Source organism: Schistocerca serialis, chromosome 5 (assembly GCF_023864345.2).
Source record: "Schistocerca serialis cubense isolate TAMUIC-IGC-003099 chromosome 5, iqSchSeri2.2, whole genome shotgun sequence".
NCBI classification, from domain to species: domain Eukaryota; kingdom Metazoa; phylum Arthropoda; class Insecta; order Orthoptera; family Acrididae; genus Schistocerca; species Schistocerca serialis.
Genome location: NC_064642.1, coordinates 664639066 through 664664244, shown reverse-complemented (window position 1 = coordinate 664664244; position 25179 = coordinate 664639066). Strand labels below are relative to the sequence as shown.

Below are 25179 nucleotides of genomic sequence, written 5' to 3'. Positions count from 1 at the left end.
CCGTAATTTGTGCACTGCGAAAAGCGTTCAGTGTTCAGTTAAGATTTGTAGAATTTATGAATGTGTATATTTTAACATGAGGACGTTTCTGGACAAATGCTCAGAAGAACAAAAGCTATAGAAGGAAATGAAAAGGCATCAGGAAACAGTGAAGAGTGAAAAGTAGAGACAGGAAGAATAGAGTAAGTTCTTCATAAATTTTCTGAAAACCTTAGATGAATTTAGAAGAGAAGTGAACAACAGTTTCGGTCAATGGTAGTATGTATGTGATCATATTGGAATTGACTGACTACCAAAGTGGATGAGGATCTTAGAACATCTCGTGAAAAAGGAATAGCTCCTGTCAAAGGGTACAAAAATAAGGAATGATATTGGCAAAAAATATGTAATGAAGTAGAAAATTGTATAGGCAATATAGGAGGCAATAAAATCTGGGAAATACTCAAATCAATATGAACACAGTATAGATATTGGGCTGGTATAATTTGTATGGACAGTTGATTGCAGTGTTATCAGCAACTCTTGAAAGAGATAGAGTTGAATGTGCAAGCTGTAGAATACTGAGGCAGAAAAATGAGCGTTTAAACATGTGCCAGCTGTAAGTGGTGATAAAGCAGTACGTTCTTTTTCTTTGTGGGTGGGGGGGGGGGGGGGGTCATCATTCTTCTGACCGGTCTGCTGCGGCCAGCCACGAATTCCTCTATTGTACCAACTTCTTGATCTTGGAGAAGCATTTGCAAATTACGTCCTCAATTATTTGCAGGAGGTATTCCAATCTGTGTTCTTGTCTACAGCTTTTAGCCTCCACAGCTCCCTCTAGTACCATAGAACTCATTCTCTGCTGTCTTAACAGATGTCCTACCATCATGTTCCTTCTTCTTGGCAGTGTTTTCCATACATCACCCTCCTCGCTGATTCTGCGAAGAACCTCCTCATTCTTCACCTTATCAGTCCATCTAATTTTCAACATTCGCCTGTACCACAACATCGTAAATGCTTCGATTCTCTTCTTTTTCGGTTTTCCCACAGTCCGCGATTCACTATCATACAATGGTGTCCTCCAAACGTACAGTCTCAGAAATTGCCTCCTCAGATTAGGCCTATGTTTTATAGCAGTAGACTTCTGTTGGCCAGGAATGCTCTTTTTGCCAGTGCCAGTCCGCTTTTTATGTCCTCTTTGGTCTACCTGTGACGTCTTTTTTTGGTGCCTAAGTAGCAGACTTCCTTGACTTCAGCTACATCGTGATCACCAGTCCTGATGCTACGTTTCTCGTTGTTCTCACTTCCACTACTTCTCATTACTTTTGCCTTTCTTCGATTTTCTCTCAGACCGTATTCTGTACTCGTTAGATTGCTACTTCCTCATAGCATATCCTGTAATTCTTTAATTTCATTGAGCATCAAAAGCGAATCTTACTACTGATATCCTTTGACCTTGAATTTTCACTCCTCTCCTCAACCTTTCTTTTGTTTTCGTCTTTCCCCCCTCTGTGTAAAGACTGAAGGTAGGAGCGACAGACTACACCCCTGTCTTACACTCTTTTTAAACTTACCACTTCATTCTTGGGCTTCCCACTTGGTCCTTGTAATATTACCTCTCTTTCCTTATAACGTACACCCACCGTTCTCAAGAATTTCGAACCATTTGACATTGTCGAATGCATTTTCATGGTCGACATATCCTATGTGGCGTCTTGATTTTTTAGTCTTGCTTTTATTATGAACGGAAACGTCAGAACTGCCTATCTGGTGCCTTTACCTTTCCTAAAGCCAAACTGATCAACAATTGCTCTATTGTCTCATCCTTTCTCCTGTATATTTTTCTTGTCAGCATCTTGAATGCACCACCGTTACGCTGATGGTTCGAAAATTCTCTCACTTGTTGGCTCTTGCATTCTTGGAAACTGTGTAGAAGATGTTTCTCTTAAAGTCAGATGGAGTACCGCCAGACTCGTACGTTCTACACAACAGCTCGAGGACCGAGGGTACTGATGCATGGCCTGAGAGCCTTCTTCCGAACGAATAATAGCATCCGAAATTATTGAGTCCGTGAGGAAAGTAGTTAACCCAAAATTCTGGAAATGTTAGAGGCAATTGAGCATATGCGTTCACATGAAACAGATGAGGAATCTGAAATGTTATAGGATAATGAAATAATTTCCCTACCAAAGTTGGGTGTCACAAGGAGTTTTCAGTATAAACTTCAGGAATGGAGCATTAAAATTTCTTTGTATGGTCCCACAGCATCCCTATGTTTTATAAATAAAAGCTCTTTGAAGAACTCTGGGCAGTCGTCAATCAATATGTGACCGACCTGGCGATTTTATCTTATGACAGCCCTTGGTTAGTGGTGCCCATGAAGGATGACACAATAGACCTCCTGTTAAGATTATGCCAAATTCTTTCTTACATTGTGCCAGAGACCGACCGACCAGAGAACTTGGAAGAGCTGTTACAGAATTTTCATGGCTTTCAAGTTTTCGGATCATTTGATATACAGTACAGATATTGGGAAATGGAGCTGGACACGATCTCTCCCTCTGGACTAAAAATTTCCTCCGCCGCATTAACTAACGGTATGATTAGTTTCCTTGATGTTTCGCTACAAAACTGGGTGATATGGTATATTAACAACATAATAATAGTGAAGTATTCTTGGGAAGAGCACTAACATGAACGGGGATCATTGCTCCACCCAATTTGGAACAACATGTCACTGCAAACATCAAACAATTCTGTTTTGGCTCCATTCAAATAAAGTGTTTTGGTCACATACATTGCAAGGGAAAGAATATCGCCTTCCTTATGGAGAATTTAAGCCATCGGATAACATCCAGGTACCAAAACACTAAGAGATACTTAGGCCTAATCTGACAATAGTCATGGTCTTCTTGTTAGCGTTGCTATCAGTCACGAGAACCTAGATGCGCTTCCCGACCAGGTCAGAGATTTTCTCTCCTCAGGACTGGAACTGTGCATTGTTTGCATTGTTTTCATTGTCATTTCATCAACATTGGGCGCAAGTCATTGAAATGGCGTCAAATACAAACTGTTGCACCAGGTGACTGAACTACCCAGAAGGAGACTCCCAGTCACTTAGCCGTAAGAACACTTCATTTCACTACAGACCCTCCTCACCTTCTATAATCATCAGTGTGGTGACATTATCAACACCTCTCTTGTGCAAACTGAGAGGAAATAAGACGCTCTGGGAATTTTACACTGACGTCGAAATTTCTGCTTCACTCATTACTGACTCTTTTTTGGAGTACCTAATTAATCGCGTGAGTTCTGCATCACCACAGAAATCGCGAAAATCGGTATAGGCAGTGTTTTGTTTCAAGAAGAATGTGATTCCACTTGTACATGGCGCCTGGTCATTTCGGATAATCGGATGTAATTTATTGCCAGCTTATCGAGACTTCAAAATTTTCTTTCATACATGTAGCTGCAACCGAAGTAAAGCCTTGAAATATAGAATGAGTTCTTGCAGGGCCTATGTGACCTACCAGCCTCTTCCTTGAGGAAAAAAGCTGTTCTTTTTTAGTAATGGTTACTAACAGGGTACACTCTCAGCCTTATGCTGAAAGCACTAAAGGTGTATTCGTCTTTGATCAGCCAATGGGCAGCCTGAGAAAGGTGTCACGTAGTTGCTACTGGGCGCATCCTAGAGAGCAGAACGCTGTCGCTTCTCTCTCCTGTGATCAATCTTCCAGACAGGACAGACGCTCTCGGTTCCTTTCCACCTTCTTGTCAGAGCAGACGGCCTCTTGCCACTTGCCTACGTCCCTGCTCTCTCTGACAGGTCACCAGCTGGTACAAATGTGAACCAACTGTCTCTCTCCTTGCTATTCCCTCATATTTCAAACACCCAGACTGGCATACACCTCTATAGTCCAGCCCGGAAAAGCCCTCATACACTCTGTGAATTACTTTTAACCCTAGAACGTCTAGCTTAGATTTATCTAATAGATCACCCAGTGGATGTCAGTTTACCCTAAGATTTTTATCGCATTTCAAAAAGCTTTAATTTAGAAAATTTAACTGTGTTTCGTACGTTTTGTCATTAAAATGGTTTAGCTATTTTTATATATAGCAACATTGTGGGCACATTGTTATTTGAACCTGATGAACTTTATTTTTTACCGTATGAGAGGTAAAAATTCCTTATGTTTTGCATGTGTGTGTTTTAAATCCTACAACAACACGTGACAAACATTACAACCTCAGAATTGCCTAGTTATTCGAAATTGTACTTTTATCCTGTAACAAGTAAGTAATGTTTAACTAGACTACTCAAGTGCACTTTTTGCATATTCTTTTACTTTGAAATAAACCACTTGCAAATTTTTTACTTATAAAACAACTATCTCTAGTTTGGTTTTTGTTGCACAATCCAACTTGTGAAGCTTTCTATTTAGTTCGTTTAGATGCACCTTCCTCACCTTCAGCAGTCAAAGTAGGTGGAGTATGTAGTTGCTGAGAACGAGAATTTCTGAATGGTACTAATAATCCTACATTTACATCTACGTGATTACTCTGCTATTTATAATAAAATGCCTGGCAGAGGGTTCTATGAATCACCTTCAAGCTGTCTCTCTAGCGTTCCACTTTCGAACGGCACGCGGCAAAAACGCGCACTTAAAAAAAAAATTCTTTGCGACGTCTCATTTCTCTTATTTTATCGTGATGATCATTTCTCCCTATGTAGGTGGATGCCAACAGAATGTTTTCGCAATCGGAGGAGAAAACTGGTGATTGAAATTTCATGAGAAGATACCGTCGGAACGAAAAACGCCTTTGTTTTAATGATTGAGACTCCAATTCACGTACCATGTCTGTGACACTGTCTCCCCTATTTCGCGATAATAAAAAACGAGCTGCTCTTCCTTTTACTTTTATGATGTCATCCGTCAGACCACAATGCCATTATAGCGTATTCACTTGGCGTAACCAGAAGACAATAGAATCTGTCTCTTCCTATCAAAAATCATTGGCAGAAGTCGGAATCGTACCCACACCATGAGTACATGAATCTATCACCAAACCAATAGACCACCAACTCCTCTTCTCCTTGACTCATTTTTCTATTGTAACGCTGTTGCGCCACACTGGATAAGAATTTTGACACACAGGCTCCCTGTAGTGGTTTGCAGCATGTTCAGTACATTCATTAACTTGGTTGACCAAATCGCCATGAACCAGCTGTCTCGGCTACCCAGTGCATACATTCGACTCTATTTTGTAATCGCCGAAATAAAATCACGTAACTGCCACCTACGCAGAACTGCCAACAGTACAGGATGCAGAAACTTAAATAGGAAGTGTTCCTTTCCACTTGAGCTACTGTATTGCACCATCTGTTTGTTGAAAACGTCGTGGAGTGTAAAAGAAAAGCTGTAACTGTCTGTTTCTCAGAAGTCTACATCCGGCCATATGCATTATCTCACTACACTGTGGAATGAGGAAGTTCTTGAGGAATTGTTGTTGACTTCTGGAGTTGGTGTAGCGGTGGTTTAGCTGGTAGCGTAATGGTAAGTGTAGTTCACCATTGACGAAATGTCGCGAGTTCAAATACATTCACTGCTACTTTTTTTTTTAACGCAATTCTGCTGTCTGCTGAAGTTAACAATCTACTGGAACTTTGAATATAATTCCCTTCACTTCTCAACCCAAAATAGTCGCATGTGGAAAATGGGCCAACTACTGCGACATTTTGTTCTTTTCAGGTTTAACAGACGGCCAGGCAGCAGATGCATCTCGAAATTTTTGTAATGTGTATGGGGAGAGCGCATAATGCCAAGTTTATGTTGATATTTCCCAGCTGATACTATCTAAAATCGACATACATCACTCTCTGTATGCCTAGTCAAGAATGACTGTTAGATTCCGCAGTCACGAAATTTTTGCTTAGTCTGCATGACCTGGGTTTGAATCCATACGCAGAACGAGACAGTTCGTCGTGTCATTTGAAGTTCAAAGAGATTCTCAACTAGCAGCTCATGAAAACTTAAATTTTTAATGTAATTTTGTTAAATAATAAGTATGGTATGTTACTTTGAAGAGGAAATCATGAATACAACCAACTTACTACGTGCATTACCTATCCGACGTAATGATGAGAGTGGAAACATTCCAGGTATTTCATTTATTGTAATAAATGTGAGCTTACAAGCCTTAAGGACAGTCTTATCTGTGATAAGGTGTTCCCTGATATTTGCAGTATCGTGGTATTACTTTACATCTTGAGTTATTGCGATACAGAGCAGTGTTTTCTAGTGGTGATTTGTTGGAACCATTATCAATAGTCAAACGACTGTACCGAGGGGCGATTAGAGGACCTGCTAGACAGCGGCGTTATGAGGGTTGTATGGTAATGAGGCGAAATGCAATTCAGGTCGTTTGGATACCTTTGAGCACGACCGTACGTAGTATTATAACACGAATAGTGTTTTTCAATTATTCGGTTTTGCACAACAGTTTCCTCGTAGTCACAAGTTCAGCGACGTAAGGTAAACATCGACAAATAGTTTCAGGTAATGTAAGTCTCACAACGTTTCCTATATGGGCACATATAACAAGTACAGATCATATATATAAGTAAGCATATATCATTTAGCTTTAGCTAAATACAGATAAATACATGGAAATATGTTACATATAGGTTTTTTACGTAGGTACAAATAGATACAAACGTTTTATATATTGGCTTTACATAAAAATAGGGACATATTCCTCTTGTTTTCACACAATTATGATTGCTCTCGTAGAAATATTTTTCATATAGCTTTACTTAAGTGTACAATATTTACAGTATTTACAATCATTACAAGTTTAGATATCTATGTTTTTGCTTTTGCAAATTATGTCACCTGAAATAGAGAAGGATTAGACACGACACCCCACACCAGCAAGAAGCTCAAGCGCACAACTGAAAATAAGCAAATAGCAAAAGCAATGAACTAACATCAAACACAAAAAATACTCGCGACACGAGTGTAAGTGTGCAGTGTAAGCATGGCGTTAGCTATTCGTATGTGTAGGTTCAATGGTTAGATGCGTATCCTATCAGTTTGAAGGTGAAAGTGTAGGGTGTAGAATGATTAAGTATTCACGTCAATCAGTCGTTAGTGGTCGATGACTGAAGGTGCGCATAGTCAGTCTCACAGGCTGAAAATATGTGTTCTTCACTCCTGTATAAATGTTAATATAAAATTTACTTTAAAATTATAAGTGACTCTGTAAGTATTCGGCGAAGACGAATTTCTTCTTCCTCGTTCTGCTGCTGGGAAGAATAGCTGAAATAAAACTCTGTTACTACATAGCTTCTCTGTAGAAGTACTGTGAGCTAGGTGTATTTGATAGTTGCGTATAACTTAAGCATGATCCATAGATGTATTCACTGTTGAGCATGGTATACTCTAAGATCACGGTGAGCATATAGTGCAATAATTCTGTTTGTTTTAGGATGCTGCAGCAGAGATGCACCAGGATTTGGAATGCTGACAATAACATAAGGACCGTCGTACAGCAGACACCACTTCCTGTTGCGACGCTGAAAAGCAGACGACTTAAGGTGAGTACGGAAAAGCACTATTATTCCTGCTTCCTCTTGACAGTGCGCAAATAAGCTTTGTTCCTAATTTGGCTTCCGCAGTAAGCGTCACAAAGACTTCACTTAAATTTTCGTCGTGTGTTGTTAGCTGAAATTAAAGTTTTGGTAACGCCATTGTCCAACCGTTGTCTTCCTTGCGATCGAACATGAGCTCATTAGTAGTGTATAGAGTTTCATAAACACTGAGGTTGTTGTATACCTCTTCAGATAAAGACAAATATGTTACCCAATTGGTATGTTTGGTAGAAATGTAGGTTCTCATAAACCTGTTAATCTCACGGAACACACGTTAAGTGGGACTGCAGTGGGGACTATACCTTGCGATAAAAATACTCTTAATACTATTTTTTGAGAAATTTAAGCCACTTGTACCCTGTAGTGTGTGCAGCATTGTCAGATAAAACAGCTTTTGGTTGTCCCCCAAGAGGAATGTAGTCACAAGAGAAACGACAAATGACTGCAGTGTCAGTAGCAGATCATATAGCATACAATTTAACATGCTTGGAGAATAAATCTTAAAATCTAAAACTATATTTCACATCACCACTGCTTGTGGGATGTGGACCACTTACGTCACAACTTTCTATTTCTAGAGGTTTACTGGGCAGAATAGAATGGAAATCAATCTTCGTAGACAAGTTCAGGGGTTTACATTTTTGATAGATCGCACATGTTTTGAGCATAATATGGATCTTACGTCTCATATTCTATAAAGTAACAATAGGTACTAAGCTTTGCTAGGCACTTCTTGGTACCATAATTACCCCAAACAAAATATGACTGCCAAATTAGGTTGCGTTCGGAATCCTTAGGAATGCAAACACACCAAGTAGTGGCTTCAGGATGACGGCGATAAAATAACACATCATTATGTATCAAATATAGGTTGGACAGAGGATGGCCAGGTTGATTTGTGAGTGAAACTCTTACTTTACTTCAGCGAGGATTAGTTTTCTGCAACGTTGACATATTTCTACATTAGCCGATATAATACTGGTGATACACCTTATGAGGCATAAGAAGTATTCGGTAATCATCCCCATTCTCCAGGTTAAAGTTACACTCATTCAATCCTTGAGGCATAAGAGGCAAAGCGTCGGCAATGATGTTGCCTTTGCCCTTAATATATACAATTTCAAAGGAATAGTTTTGCAAAGATAAAGCCCAACGTGATAATCTGGGATGTACAAGCTTACAAGTTAACAGAAACGTGAGAGCTTAGTGGTCAGTACAAATTTTATTGTGCTTACCATACAAATACTAACTGAATTTCTAAAAGGCCCACACTGTAGAGAGTGTTTCAAGTCCTGTGGTAGAGTATGTACAGTCACTAAGTGTACGGATCGCAAGACTAATAATTTTCACATATTCTTGTTCTCCATTCTTTACAACTTAAACAGACAACAGCCTAAGCCATAGGACGAGGCGTTACATGTCATATAAAAATCTAAATTAAAATCAGTGTGATCCAAAATGTTTGCATTAACCAAAGCATGCTTAATACTATTAATGTCTTTCTGACACTGGTCAGACCATATCCACATCTGATTCTTTTTAGTAGGTTCCTTAGATATTTGCTGTTTAAAAGTTGGTGTGGTAAAAGTCTTCGAAAGAAAGAACAAAGTCCAAGAAAAAATTATAGTTGCTTTCTAGTCCGTGGACTAGGAAAAGTCTTGATTGCATCTAACTGACTTGGGTCAGGCCGTATACCTTGAGCATTAATAATATGTCCAAGATACTTAATTTCACTGCAAGCAAATTTCGACTTTTTGAGACTGTCACTCCAGCTTGTGCGAATTTACGCAGAATCTTTTGCAAAATATCAATGTGTTCAGACCAACTCTTACTAGCTGTGAGCAGGTCATCAATGTAGTGAGTAAACGATTCATCCAATTCATCACCATGTACAGTATCCAATGCGGTGGTAAAAGCGCCTGAACTGACGTTCAGACCGAAGAGAAGGACATAAAATTGATAGATTCGCCCCCACCGCCGGTTAGAAATGCAGTATACTTTCTAGAATCCGGCGTGATTGGGACTTGTCAGAAGGAATTGGTCAGATCTATCGTAGATAAATACAATTGAACAACTTCTGGAGTTGCTCCACTAAATTGTCAGGATTCGTGCGAACAGGTAAAATAGTCTCTTTAAGTGCACGAGAATCCAAAACAACTCTGATATTCCCGTTGGGTTACATTAGGAAAAGTCATTACAATAAGTAAAGGGCTGCAATAAGGTGACGTGGAAGGTTCGATAATTTTCCACTCTAACATCTGTTTCAACTCGTGCCACAGAGCCAGTCGTTGGGATAGTAGTACATTATAGGTTTTGTGGAAAAAAATCTAGTGAGACTATTTTATACACATATATGTTGATAGTACCTGGTCGTTTGCTAAATACTTTTATATACTTGGACAAAACATCATAAAGTTCATTACGTTCATCATGTGTGGCAGCTAATTAAAGTTTTCAAGTCCTCAAACTCGGCATCAGGTGCGTGTTTCTGTGTGTCAACATCATCCGTGTCCTGTGTTAACTGAACCTTGTACCCTGTACAATATTTATCGTGCTTGAGAGTCCTGATATCCAGACCAATTGAAATTTCACTGCCCTTATCTCTAAGTATACATTTACGTTAGAAGAAGTCAATAGTCCTGTCCTTCTCGCACAATATATTTAAACCTAAAACACAATTAATGACCAGGTTTTGGACGACTACAAACGGCCACTTTACGATTCCATTAACTACCTTGACTGTCACAAATACCTGTTTCTTAACCCAAGAAGATTTATTTCCTACGGCAGTTAAAATTTTACACTTCTGGACAAGATACTCTGGTATAGCTTCAAAACGCACACATTTTCTTGTAAAAATCATAGCACAAGACACTAACAGCCGCTCCTGTGTCCAGAATAATAGTAGGGGGAATAGCACCCACAACACCAGTAGTTCAGGCCAAAACAATTTCATTGGTTGACGAAGGCCATTGTGTGTTTCCTCGCAACTTTTCATCAGACAAGTTTTCGTCATGATTATACTTTATGAATAATAATGGTTGCTTTATACAACTGTCAGGCACATGATAATTGTGCCGTTGCAAAGTGGGTGCGTCAAATAATAAATTCAAACTGAAGTCGCAACCCCAGTTCTTCCACAACCAGGACCTGGGGCACAGTAGTGACTGTTTTTAGTTCTACGTCGTCACATTTGTAGTGGGTGCAGGCACAGACGGAGGTGGAATATCATTAGTTACTTCGATAATATTTATATTTCAATATTGTTTATTCCAATCTCCGAACCGTGGCGGTCGTTACGTTTTAATATTTTGACTCACCTGCGGGTTCGTACCTGCAGTCCAGTTCTGAGTTTGCATTTGCGGCGGCGGCAATTGCCACTGGCCTGTATTATTTTTTTGCTGCTGTGCTGTCGCAGTGTTCTGACACTGGGTAGCGTAGTTGTTACTCCATGTCCGTTGCTCGTTTGCTGGGGAGTGATAGTTATTTTTGTTTCTCTCAAAATTTTTGTTACCATTCTGCTAATTAATATTAGTGTTGCAGTTGTTGTTGTTGTTGCGTGGTCACTTATTTGGATTGCCGCCATTAGGGTAAGGAGTGTTATAATTGCTGTTTGTGCTATGTTGAAAATGTTGATTCTGCTGTGTATATATATTTGCCATTTGAAGCGGTTGATTCTGTTGGCTTGCGTGTCCGACAGCAGCCGGTGCGCCGGAATTGGGTTGGCAACCCTGCGTATTTTGCATGACGCTGGTGTAAACATTGTGGCAATTTACGGAACGGTGGTACTCGTAAATCGTGTCGACCAAATCGGGCACTGTGAGAAAATGCTCTGCGTCGTTGTCTGGGATGTGCAGAAGTTTTTCTTTCATATTAAACGGCAGTCTTGCCTTCAATGCGCGGAGGATGTCGCGCGTTGCAACCGGCTCGTCAAGGAAATGTCCCATATTTACTCTCAAATGCCTCCGCCAATTGCTGTGTTTAGGACTGAATGGTTAAGGATGCACAGTCTGCCTACGAAGTCGATCCTGTACAGATTGTGACCAAAATTTGGATAAAAGGCTCTCTCAAATTGTTCGTACGTGACGCATCCGTCGGCTTCATTATACGCCCATACAGCTGCGTCGCCTTGGATATAACCGATACCATAAGATATCCTCTTAGGGTCCCTCCACGTACGAGGAAATGCATTTCTGAATTGATGAGAGGATGTACGGTTCTTTTCCATGTATAAATGGCTGAAATTTACTGTGTTTTAGAAGGCTCTCCTCTTCCTTTGCGTTATAGTAATGTTTAGTTTCAGAATGATTACTGTAAGGTTCAACTGGCGAATGGCAAGGAATATAATGTTGATAATTATCACGACTGCAATGCAGAGTCATGTTGAGGTGTGTACTGTTGTTGTGAGTACGTAGCGTGTGGTGTGTATGCGTCATAAATGTACTTGTGTTCTTTGCAAACTGTGTGTTTTGGTTGCTAGTACCGTCATTGCAACCTGGTTGCGCATAATTGTCAAACTGTTTCGATTGCGCAGCGGCAGATTGTGGTGCTTGACTGATAAGGTGTTTGTTCTTACTTATAAATTCTGCGACATTGTCGTGGACAACACTAGTCAAAATATTTGTCTTTTTGCTGTATCCAGCTGTCAAATTCTCTACTGAGGTGTGAGAAATCGTTGTCAGAAAACTGTTTGTCAATTGTGTGAACCTTGTTTTCGACATCGGCAATACGTGTTTTTATATCATCATGCACTGCTGGATAAAATTTAGAGTACCTACAGACTCGCATGTTTTACTGAGATTGTTCACTTGTGCTTTCATATCTGTTACATCGTTATTTGTGATTTTTTTGTTGTAATGAAAGCTCTGAAACTTTTGCGTTGAAGGCGGACACTTGTCCAGTCAGTTATTTATCTCGTCAACACGGCTACACAGTGTCGTTTGACGTTTTAAGTGCACCTAAATCTGATTTAATTTCATCATGTCGTGTTTTCGTCTCGTCGTTTTTCAAAGTGGCTCATACAGACGTCATCTGTTGGTTATGTTGTGTCATTTGTTTCAAAATAGCATCGAACATTCTGGCAATGCTAGTGATGTGCAACTGTTCCGCCCCCGCCATGTCGTTAGACATGACGTCAGACACCAAAATACGTTCGTAACTAAATTTAGGCATATTACATGTAGACGGTCTATTTTCTAAATTTAAGTGACGAGAATAGTCAATAATATGTCGCTCGTTAGTATCCGAGTCAACTGCCAAGTCACCGTCATTATTAAATGGCATGCCAGAGTCGGATTGCGCCTGTGTTTGTAGCCTCCGGTTCTCTATCTTTGTAATTGTTTTCTCGTCAGTACCATGCCACACGTAATGCTTGACACAATAAAAATTTAAACTCCTATGTGTAATCAGAACAAACGTAAAAATTCATCTCGCTGTGCGACAATGTCTGCACAAGAAAATTAATTGTCGAAAGTAATGGTGGAATTTTGAATACTAATGGCTGCACGCCATATTATGTCGCACAGAACTAAAGTCGGCCATATTCTGAACTGATAAAACTCTATTGTTTCACTGTATAAACAATGAAAATAATTTTGAAAGCAGCGATGTAACTTAAAATCATTGCTACGGAAACATAAAATTGTGATAGATCCCCAAAGCAAGCTACCATAATACAAAGCGCGTGGGCAAGATAGCTGATGTAAAGATTCGGTGCCGTAGCTTGTATCCACGGCTGCAGCGTACCCCGTATGTCGTTTGCAATAAACATGTAACAATAGAGCTGTTGAGCGGAATGGAAAGTGTCTTGAAAGGAGGATAAAAGATGAACATCAACAGAAGCAAAACGAGGATAATGGAACGTAGTCGAATTCAATCAGGTGATGCTGAGGGAATTAGACTAGGAGGTGAGACACTTAAAGCAGTAGATGAGGTATTTGAGCAGCAAAATAACAGATGTTGGTCGAAGTAGAGGGGATATAAAATGAAGAGTGGCGATGGCAAGAAAAGCGTTTCGAAAGAAGAGAAATTTGTTAACATCGAGTATAGATTTAAGTGTATTTTCTGAAAGTATTTGTATGGAGTGTAGCCATGTGTGGATGCGAAACATGGAGAATAAACAGTTTGGACAAGAAGAGAAGCTTTTGAAATGTGGTGCTACAGAAGAATGCTGAAGATTACACGGATAGGTGACGTAACTAATGTGAAGGTACTGAACAGAATTGAGGAGAAGAGCAATTCATGACAATACTTGATGAGACGGGATCGGTTTATAGGGCATGTTCTGAGGCATCAAGGGATCACCATTTTAGTACTGGAGGGAAGCAAAGAGAGTAAAAATCGTAGAGGGAGACCAAGAGATGAATACACTGAGCAGATTCAGAAGGATGTAGGCTGCTGTAGTTACTCGGAAACGAAGAGGCTTACAAAGGATGCAGCACCATGGAGAGCTGTATCAAACCAGTCTTGGGACAGAAGACCACAACAAGCACAACAACAACAAAAGAATCAGCACTGAAATTAAATAAGCATATAAAAGAAAACTTAGTCCGTCCATTGTTCGCTTCTTTTCTCGAAAAATGTTACGTGGAAGAATACCACAAAAAGTCACTAGTATTCTCCTACTGACACAAATTTTTTAAACTCTGCTCAAAAATCACGATATAATCCACGATATTACCCCTATTTGGGCATTATAAATAGTCAGTGCTAAAACTGAGGTTGAAGAATTTTTTTCGTGCTAATCTGACCTTTTTCATGGGCTACAAGCAGATAAAGGCATTTTTGTATACACACGCCGCGGATCAGCCACTTTCTGTTATTATTCTATGCCTTGAGTGAATTGCTGTTGAATTTGTAATTTATTACTGTTGTCAAAATTTCCATCCCCTTTTATTATTTCTCAGAAATGCCAGACCAATCTTTAATTGTTAAAGAAAGTGAAGCAATGTACATTATTGCTAAGTCACTCGTAAAAATATTTCCAGGCGAGATTTAGTGCCGGCCAACGACCTTGCCGCAGTGGTAACGCCGGTTCACCTCAGATCGCCTAAGTTACGCGCTGTCGGGCTCGGCTAGCACACGGATGGGCGGCCGTCTGGTCTGCCACGCGCTGTTGCCAAGCGGTCAGAGCTCAGCAATTGAGGAGCTGCTTAACGAAGCTGTAGCGGCTCCGATCACGAAAACCAACACTGCCGGAAGCTTGGTGTGCTGACCTCACGCTCCTCCATTCCGCATAGGCTGATGATGACACGGTATTTAGAGTCTTCCGAGACCTGTTCGGACAGAATATCCAGTTGTTAGGCTTGGTGCCGTTCTGCAGTACAATGTATATCTGGTGACGGCAGCGAGAAACTGCCATCACATTGGTGGGGGGAGGGGGGGGGAGGGTTGGGCATTGGGCGGGGGGAGGGGTAAGGGGGGAGGAGTGTGAAGTCTTGCACACCCGCGCACCTTAAGTGTCACACAGACACACGCCAACAGGGACATTATTCTCTCAGGAAATCTGTACCATTTCTTATGCCACGTGCTTGTTTCTGTGAGCAGTGTTGTAAAAAGAGCACTAATCGCTTTTCCCATTTTGTATTGTAACTCAGTATTTCAAAAACAATGTAATTTTTACGAACAAAAATGACTCCTTTTTATGAAGGATTTATTTACAAATGAAAAATTTTTCCACTGCTTCTACAGCTAATTGATACTTCGGTTTTCTTATTCTGTTAATAGTACGAAATGAAAAACATCTGTTGTAACCGAGACGAAACAAATACCAAAAAATTTATTCATGTCTAAAATAGTGGTCTCGATTATAACCAGTCGATTTCTCCTACCCCTAAACTAACGTCACCCTGGGCGCAGTTGACTGACACCAGCAGCGCCTTACTGTGCGATACATCTATGGTGCTGACGTGTCTCCAACTGCACGAGCGCCCTAATTAAGGTTGACGCCGAAAGATGGCGTCCGCCAGCCGAATACCGGCCACCTGCATCGGTGAGTGCAGCTGCCCTGGCGACGCTGCGTTGCCGCCACGGTGCGCAAGCGCAGAAACGAGGCCTGCCAGCCGTGATGTTTGCGCTGCGGAGTATGCTGTCGCTACCACCAGCCTTCAAGGTCCGTCTGCCCCCGCGAGGTCCGTCTGCCCCCGCGACGCCCCACGTTTGCTGCTGGGCATCCTCCTGCTCCCATCTCCGTGAAGGTCCTGTCCTCAAAACGAGGGCGGCTATCTTCGCCGTCGTACAGTCAGCTGCCCTCGCCACACAGTCGTAGCCACGTGGTTATCTTGTGTGTTATGGTCCTTAGCTGCCGCACACACGTGCCGACCGGCCGTCGCCACCGCCACCGCTCTCCACTCGTCAAGACATATCACCTGTACCCTAACGGCCCCCGTAGCCGAGCACACTTGTTTGTCAAACGTACCCTTCTCTAGCCGCAGGTATCTCAAGACTATGCACGTACAAAAAAAAGTCTGTTACTTTAACTTCACTTTGAAGCAGGCGCTGTCCGTGTTCGTGAATACACTGAACCCCCAAAGAGACTGGTACAGGCATGCTATTCAAATACAGAGATAGGTAAATAGGCACAATATGGCGCTGTGGATGACAACGCTTATACATGGTGGTCCATTGATCTCACGAAATAAGCGTCAAACGTAAAAACTACAAAGAACCAAACTTGCCTAGCTTGAAGGGGGAATCCAGATGGCGCTATGGTTGCCCCGCTAGATGGCGCTGCCATAGGTCAAACTAATATCAACTGCGTTTTTTTTAAATAGGGACCACCATTTTTGATTACATATTCGTGTAGTACGTAAAGAAATATGAATGTTGGGCCACTTTTCTCGCTTTGTGATAGATGGCGCTGTAATAGTCACAAACATATGGCTCACAATTTTAGACGAACAGTTGGTAACAGGTAGATTTTTTAAATTACAATACAGAACGTAGGTACGTTTGAACATTTTATTTCGGTTGTTCCAATGTGATACGTGTACCTTTGTGAACTTATCATTTCTGAGAACGCTTGCTGTTACAGCGTGATTGCCTGTAAATAACACATCAATGCAATAAAAACTCAAAATGATGTCCGTCAACCTCAATGCATTTGGCAATACGTATAACGACATTCCTCTCAACAGCGAGTAGTTCGCCTTCCGTAATGTTCGCACATGCATTGACAATGTCCTGACGCATGTTGTCAGGCGTTGTCGGTGGATCATGATAGCAAATATCCTTCAACTTTTCCCACAGAAAGAAATCCAGGGACGTCAGATCCGGTGAACGTGCAGGCTATGGTGTGGTGCTTCGACGAACAATCCACCTGTCATGAAATACGCTATTCCATACCGCTCCAAACGCACGCGAGCTATATGCCGGACATCCGTCATGTTGGAAGTGCATCGCCATTCTGTCATGCAGTCAAACATCTTGTAGTAACATCGGTACAACTTTACGTAGGAAATCAGCATACATTGCACCATTTAGATTGCCATCGATAAAATAGGGGCCAATTATCCTTCCTCCCATAATGCCGCACCATACATTAGCCCGCCAAGGTCGCTGATGTTCCACTTGTCGCAGCCATCGTGGATTTTCAGTTGCCCACTAGCTCTTAGGCCGGTTTACGTTACCGCTGTTGGTGAATGACGCTTCGTCTCTAAACAGAAAACGTGCAAAAAATCTGTCATCGCCCCGTAATTTCTCTTGTGCCCAGTGGCAGGACTGTAGACGACGGTCAAAGTCGTCGCCATGCAATTCATGGTGCATAGATATATTGTACGGGTTCAATCGATGTTGATGTAGCATTCTCAACACCGACGTTTTTTGAGATTCCCGATTCCCAAGCAATTTTTCTGCTACTGATTTGTGGATTAGCCGCGACAACAGCTAAAACACCTGCCTGGGTATCATCATTTGTTCCAGGTCGTGGTTGACGTTTCACATATGGCTAAACACTTCCTGTTTCCTTAAATAACAACTATCCTGCGAACGGTCCGGACACTTAGATGATGTCGTCCAGGGTACCGAGCAGCATACATAGCACACGCCCGATGGGCATCTTGATCACAATAACCTTACATCAACACGATATCGACCTCTTCCGCAATTGGTAAACGGTCCATTTTAACACGGGTAATGTATCACGAAGCAAATACCGTCCGCACTATCGGAATGTAACGCGAAACCACGTACGTTTGTGACTATTATAGCGCCATCTACCACAAAGCGTAAAAAGTGGTCCAAATAAAACATTCATATTTTTTTACGTACTACACGAATATGTAATAAAAATGAGGGTTCCTATTTTAAAAATACGCAGTTGATATCCGTTTGACCTATGTCAGCGCCACCTAGCGGGCCAACCATAGCGCCATCTGGTTTCCCCCTTCAAGCTAGACGAGTTTCGTGCTTTGTAGTTTTCTCGTTTGATGCTTATTTCGTGAGATATTTGGCCCAGTCACTATCAATGGACCACCCTGTATAAGACAACAAGTGTCTTGCGCAGTTGTTAGATCAGTTACTGCTGTTACAACAGCAGATTATCAAGATTGAAGTAAGTCTGATCGTGGTGTTATAGTCGACGAACGAGCGATGTGACAAAGCATCTCCGAGAAAGCGATGAAGTGGGGATTTTCCCGTACGACCACTTCACGAGTGTACCGTGAATATCAGGAAACCGGTAAAACATCGAATCTCCGACATCGATACTGCGGGAAAATGAACCTTCAAGAACGGGACAAACGACGACTGAAGAGAATCTTTCAACGTGACAGAAGTGCAACCCTTCCGCAAATTTTGCAGATTCCATTGCTTGGTCATCAGCAAGTGTCGTCGTGCAAACCATTGAACGGAACATTATCGAATGAGCTTTCTGAGCCGAAGGCCCACCCGTATACCCTTGATGGCTGCAGGACACAAAGCTTTACTCCTCGCCAGGGCCCGTTAACACCGACTGTTCATGACAGGAAACAAGTTGCCCGGTCAGTTTCATATGGAAGCTTCAAATTGTATCGAGCGGATAGACATATACGGGTATGGAGACAACCTCATGAATTCATGTAGCCTGCATAGCGGGGGACTGTTGAAGCTGGTGGAGGCTCTGTAATGGTGTGAGGCGTGTGCAGTTGAATTGATTTTGGAACCCTGTTACGTCTACATAGAACTCTGACAGGTTGCACGTACGTAAGCATCCTGTCTCATCAACTACATCCATTCATGTCCATTGTGCATTCCGACGGACTTTGGTAATTCCAGCAGGGCAATGCGCCACCGCACACGTCCAGAATTGCTACAGAGTGGCTCCGGGAACACTCTTCTTATTTTAAAAACTTCCGCTGGGCACCAAACTTCCCAGACATGAACTTTATTGAGAATATCGGGGATGCCTTGAGATGTGCTGTTCAGAAGATATCTCCATCCTCTCGTACTCCTACGGATTCACGGACAGCCCTGTAGGATCCATACTCTAGCACTACTTCAGACGTCAGTAGAGTCCATGCCACGTCGTGTTGCGGCAGTTCTGCGCACTCGCGGGAGACCTATACGGTGTTGAGCTGGTTTACCAGTTTATTTGGATACTGACAGTTGCGAGAATGGTTACACATGCAGGGAAAGCAGTCGTAGCATTGACATTAACACTGTGTTTAAAGAAGAAGTAGACAACGCTTGTCCAGGGAATGGCTTAAAATTAGAGAGAAATCTACTCAGGGAAATATACGAACAACATTATAACTCTAAAAACACGATGATTAGAGCAACTTTTAAAAACCTGTTAAGGCCGGCCGTGTGGCCGAGCGGTTCTAGGCGCTTCAGTCTGGCACTGCGCGATCGCTACGGTCGCAGGTTCGAATCCTGCCTCAGGCATGGATGTGTGTGATGCTCTTAGGTTGGTTAGGTTTTAGTAGTTCTAAGTTCTAGGGGACTGATGACCTCAGATGTTAAGTCCCTTAGTGCTCAGAGCCATTTGAACCAAACCTGTTAAGCCCTCACTGTTATATCCTAGCCAGTAATGCCACCCGAGCCCGCTGCCAAAAGGTTGGCAGCATCAAAGTCCGGACGCCGTCCGCATAAGCAGCGCCAGCGAGACAGGAAATCGCCGCAAGTCTGCGCGCGCCACCGCTGGCTTCTGAGTTTCTTAAGCGCTGGAGTCGCGAGCGCTAGGACAGTTCTGTATTCACCGCTCAGTTGTATACTCGCCACCGAATTGTGTACTTGCTAGACAGTTGTGTGTTCATCGCAGCAGAGTTGTTGTTTGTCGTCAGCCGACGTTGACCTAGCCGCTCCGACTCGAACTAGACTTCACTACTGTGTTTCTGTATCTTTGTTAATAAAGATAAGTGCCGACTTTTATTTGATCAGAGTGTTGGGTTTTCATCTTTCTGTTCACTGTTCCAGCGGACCGGTCGGCCCGCTATTAAAAGTGTGGCGGTGACTTCGTAAGCCGTTTCTACAGCGAATTGCTTGTCGCTACGAACACCGCCACAAAACTGGCGACGAGGATGGGATTTTTCGATTGATTATCGTCAGGTGGCACGTGAGACAGCTACGGATCCTCATCTGAGTTTACTATTACGTTTTGTTCAACGTGGTTGGCCGTCCAAGGCAAAGGATATATCGGATCCTGTGGTTCGTCGCTATTATCCGCAACGTCATCTGTTGTCTGTTTCGCACGGAGTTTTGCTGTTACGCACCGAGAATGACCAGCTTCGTGTAGTGGTTCCCCAAGTGCTCCAATCCAAGGTCCTCGACTTGTTGCATCAAGGTCATTGGGGAGTGGTCCGCACCAAGCAGCTTGCCCGCCGTCATTGTACATGGATCGGCATTGATAAGCAGATTACGCAGATGTCTACAGATTGTTCGACGTGTGCCGAACACCAATCTGCTCCGCCTCAACGCTATTTTGAGTGGGCACGCCCTGCCGGTCCCTGGCAGCGGGTACATATTGATTTCGCTGGTCCATATTGGAATTCTCGTTGGCTCATCGTGATAGATGCATTTAGTAATTTTCCGTTTGTTGTGCCCATGCAGTCTACAACGTCTGCACAAACTATACAGGCGTTGACTTCAATTTTTTGTATTGAGGGCCTTCCAGAAGTTTTAGTGTCTGACAATGGTCCACAATTTACCTCTGCTGAATTTGAAAGTTTTTGTTCTGCCAATGGCATTCGCCATGTTCTTACTCCGCCGTTCCACCCTCAATCGAATGATGCAGCGGAACGTTTTGTACGTACATTCAAGGATCCTATGGACCGCCTTCGTGCTACGCACTCTCGTCAGCAGGCCCTCATCACGTTCCTGTCGTCGTACCGGACCACGCCACGCGACGGCCCTTCGCCTGCGGAGCTTCTCCACGGCCGTCGTCATCGCACCCAACTACGGTTGTTGCACCCCCCGGATCGACCCGCCGCATCTGAGCATCACACGCGTTTTCAGCGCAACGACGCCGTTTTTTTCAGGGTTTATCACGGTCGCCGTCGTTGGGAACGTGGTACCGTGATAAGTGTCCAGGGTCGCGGTTTTTATACTGTTCAAGGTGCTACTGGGGTGCACAGGAGGCATCAGAACCAGTTGCGCCGCGCTGGCCGCCCGGATTCTGCCGCTCGTTCTTTGTCCACAGATTTGGTCCGCGGCGGGTTCCAGCCGCGCCTTCCGACTTCGCTGCCGCCCCCAGGGCAGCAGCAGCAGCCGTCGCCGCTACCACGCCGACTGCCCGTCCCGTTGATGCCTCCCGCGCAGCTTCCTCCGGGAGCGCCCCAGGTGGTCGCTCCGGCGCCTGCGGTCCCTCTTCAGTCGCCACCGCCTTCGGAGCTGATGGACGTCGACCCCTCAGCCGGGCCGCCTTCCCAAGCGGTGGCTGTGCAGCCTGTCCTGCAGCCGCTTTCCTTGGGCACCCCCAAGGAGTCTGACACCGCAGCGCCTTGTCCGGCGCCCACTCAGCAGCCGTCAACGCAGCGTCAGGTGACGCTGCCTCTCTTCGTGGGTCCCGACGCCCCGTCGCGTCCAGTACCAGAAGCTGCGCCCGTGGTCACAGGCGTGCACCCTGACCTCGGTTTTCAGTCGGTGTTTCCCGAGGCCCCGCGCAGCCAATGCTGGGGTGCGGACCGGGGACTGCCACCGACAACAGTCTCCGCCCCGGTCTCTTCTGCTACGCCTGCGGCCCGACCCCTCACCCGCCGTCGACGCTCGCCACGTCATTATTCAACGACGGTGCGGCGATTTGGGGGGGAGGAGTGTTCTATCCTAGCCAGTAATGCCACCCGAGCCCGCTGCCAAAAGGTTGGCAGCATCAAAGTCCGGACGCCGTCCGCATAAGCAGCGCCAGCGAGACAGGAAATCGCCGCAAGTCTGCGCGCGCCACCGCTGGCTTCCGAGTTTCTTAAGCGCTGGAGTCGCGAGCGCTAGGACAGTTCTGTATTCGCCGCTCAGTTGTATACTCGCCACCGAGTTTTCATCTTTCTGTTCACTGTTCCAGCGGACCGGTCGGCCCGCTATTAAAAGTGTGGCGGTGACTTCGTAAGCCATTTCTACAGCGAATTGCTTGTCGCTACGAACACCGCCACAAAACTCACTATAGTTGGGTGAAACAGGCCGTACACGTACGAAGAAAGCTTGTAAATTTAACCTGGCTCTTGAAGAAGACGTTTTTCGTGTATGATATATTTTGGCACTAGTGAGGATGGCAACAAATGCCCATAAAGCGTTTCTATCATTGATTCTGGCAATGTGTTTAAAGAAGAAGAACGAAAAAGAAAAGAAGGCGCTTGGCCACGGAACTGTTCAAAATAAGGAGAAGACCTGTTAATGGAAATATTGCACTCAGAAACGGATGATTACATGAACTTCCTGCAGATAGACAGTGAAACGTTAAATAACTTGTTTCGATTTATTTTGCCCTCATGTTGGGAAAGAAGACGCAGGAATGTGAAAATTTTTTTGCATTCTTCATCGTACTCTCATGACAGCTCGTTAAAACACTTTTACGTGCGAAGAAGTGGCCTACATCATCTTTAGGAGAACCGGAGAAACTCGGTTTCTTTTATTTCAATGCACTCCCGCTTGTGTGTATTGCGTAAAATAATGATTTTGTTCACAATCTTTTCGTGATTAATACAAATATACGTCTAGAAAAGATATAATGCCTCTACCGTTTTGGGAATTTATCCGTGTTCGTAGCTTTAGTTGTAGAAACTCACGATACAGTGAGAGTGATGGTAATAAAACAACTTTTGACTACACATATGCGGCGAAACATCGACAGAAACAACGTCCGCCTTCTTGTCAAACTTCCCGTCAGTCAAAATTTTTCGCGCACCCGTCAAACACGATACATGCTTGAAAAACACATCAAACATCATCGTGCATGGTCAAATATTTGGCAAAGATAGCCAAGTTTGACAAAATGCTTGATCGTTTCCAGGGGCTTACATGTTGCTGCCTACTTAGGCACTTTAGCCGTTTGTTCTGAGGAGAACGTCGAGAGCGAATAAGGTCTCTCAGTTCAGTAAATTATAGTTTTAAATGACGAAGTAGCTACTGTGATTTTTAGATCTCATTTTTTTGGTATGAAATGCTATTACTTTGACCCCAATTAGCTGTAATGTAAAAATGCTGTGTGTCAGAATCATTGTGCTAGAAGGTCACTGCACAATTCATGACAGCCCCATATACTCTTAGAAAAATTTCCTGGACGTTGCGATACTTGGCTGCGCTTTCTTGCCACATTAGTGTTGTTGCTTGTGTGGGTTTCTTCCTATCAGTACTTAGAAACAGCCACGCGGAGTTGGCGCGCGGTTTGAGGCGCCTTATCGCGGACTGCGCGGCTCTTTCCGCCGGGGGTTCGACTCCTCCCTCAGGCATGGGTGTGTGTGTTGTTCTTAGTTTAAGTTAGTTTAAATGGTATGTAAGTCTAGGGACCGATGACCTTGGTAGTTTGGTCCCTTAGGAATTCACACACATTTTAACATTTTACTTAGAAATACAATGTATACGGTTAAATTTTGTTCAGTTATTGTCTTTTGTTTAGAGAAGTCTTTACTTAGGATGGACTTAGCTGTAACTTTTTCTCAGTGTACTTACTGTGAGATATGTTGAATGCGTAACTGTTTTGAGATTAGCATGTAGAGGTAGGTTGGATGGGTAGTTAACGCTTGTCTAATTTAGACACACAGCTCTGTTGGAACTGTGTACGCTTTTGGTGTACCCCGGTTTCCTTGAAGTATTTCATGCTTAGTTGTAATTCATGATAAGAAGTTTCTATAGGTTCATTTTCGACTGTTGTCCGCCTGCTTAGGTGGGCGGTAACATGCTCGCTTTCCATGCAAGCGGGCCTGTGTTCGATTACCGGCTGGGTAATCTTTACGTACTACACGAATATGTAATCAAAAATGGTGGTCCCTGGGCTGGGGCGCAAGTCACCCATTGGCGGCCGATAGGACGTCCGGGCCAACGATGCCATACGCTCATTTGCATTTTCTACAGTATTACAGTATGTGCTAATATGGCTCCAGGATAGATTTTCCTCTTAATCTTCAGGGACTTGAAGCTAACGAAATGTCTCTGGCAACCACGGATTGTCCCAGCCGCTCATGGCAATTTCTTCCGTTTCGCTTTGGTGTCATGATCCGTTCTATTTTATTTCATCTTTCCTACAAGCACTATGTCTGTGCACCCCCGAAGAAAGTAGTTCCTTCCTCCTTGTTCCACAAGTGAACACTTCAAGGGCTCTATGATCGTCTGAGGCTCCGTACCGCCTCTGCAAGCCTTCTGCAATCATTAGTGCACTAAATCATTTGAACAATGACGGGAATTTGTTTTAATTGCAAGAGAAGACACATGTAAAATCCGCATGTAGGCAAACTATTAGATTGTGGCCAATCTGGTACTGTCTATGAGGTTACTGATGGGATAGGTGAATATAGGTCCCTAGCGTACACACAGTCTTTATTACACGATTAGCACTTGTGTTACCGAAACAGTTGGGACGTTGTTTGACATGCTGGACTGTGGATCAAAAGCATTGAAATTTTTCCGTCTTCCCTTTCTCTTTTTTCTTCATCCCACTAAATTAATTCTCTCCGTGTTTTATTCAATTTCTGTAGATGCCTTTTGCCTTTCGTAAGTGGAAGTTGGGAAGTTTAACGTAAATAAAGCGAAACTATGTTGTTAATTGTATGAGTTGAGATGAGTGGCAAGTCTCTGGGTTCGAACAGAAATTCGGTGTTCTGATTTTATTTAGAAACTTTACTTACCACTGCGATTAGGATGGCTAGAACATTCGACGGTCGTACTCTTAGTTTCCCCACTATCGGACTTTAAAAACGTACATGATAATCCTCAGCAAAGTGCATGAAACAACACGCATTTGGTGAAAGCAGTGTGATGTCCTTAGGTTAGTTAGGTTTCAGTGGTTCTAAGTCTAGGAGACTGATGACCTCAGATGTTAAGTCCCATAGTGCTTGGAGCCATTTGGCGAAAGCAGTATCTGGACAATCCTGAGAATCGTATCCCTGAGTTGAAAAAATCAAATGCAGCTTGAATCATATTTTTGCATTCAG

At 43.2% G+C, this 25179-nt stretch overlaps 1 protein-coding gene across 1 annotated transcript in view; it reads left to right on the top strand.

Moving 5' to 3' along the window:
* Positions 1-21531, top strand: part of LOC126482164 (uncharacterized) — a 58834-nt gene extending 37303 nt beyond the window's left edge. Inside the window, exon 2 of the mRNA XM_050106141.1 lies at positions 21243-21531. Within this exon, the coding sequence (XP_049962098.1) occupies positions 21243-21531 (289 nt within the window). The remainder of the gene's footprint in view (positions 1-21242) is intronic.
* The last annotated feature ends 3648 nt before the right edge of the window (positions 21532-25179 follow it).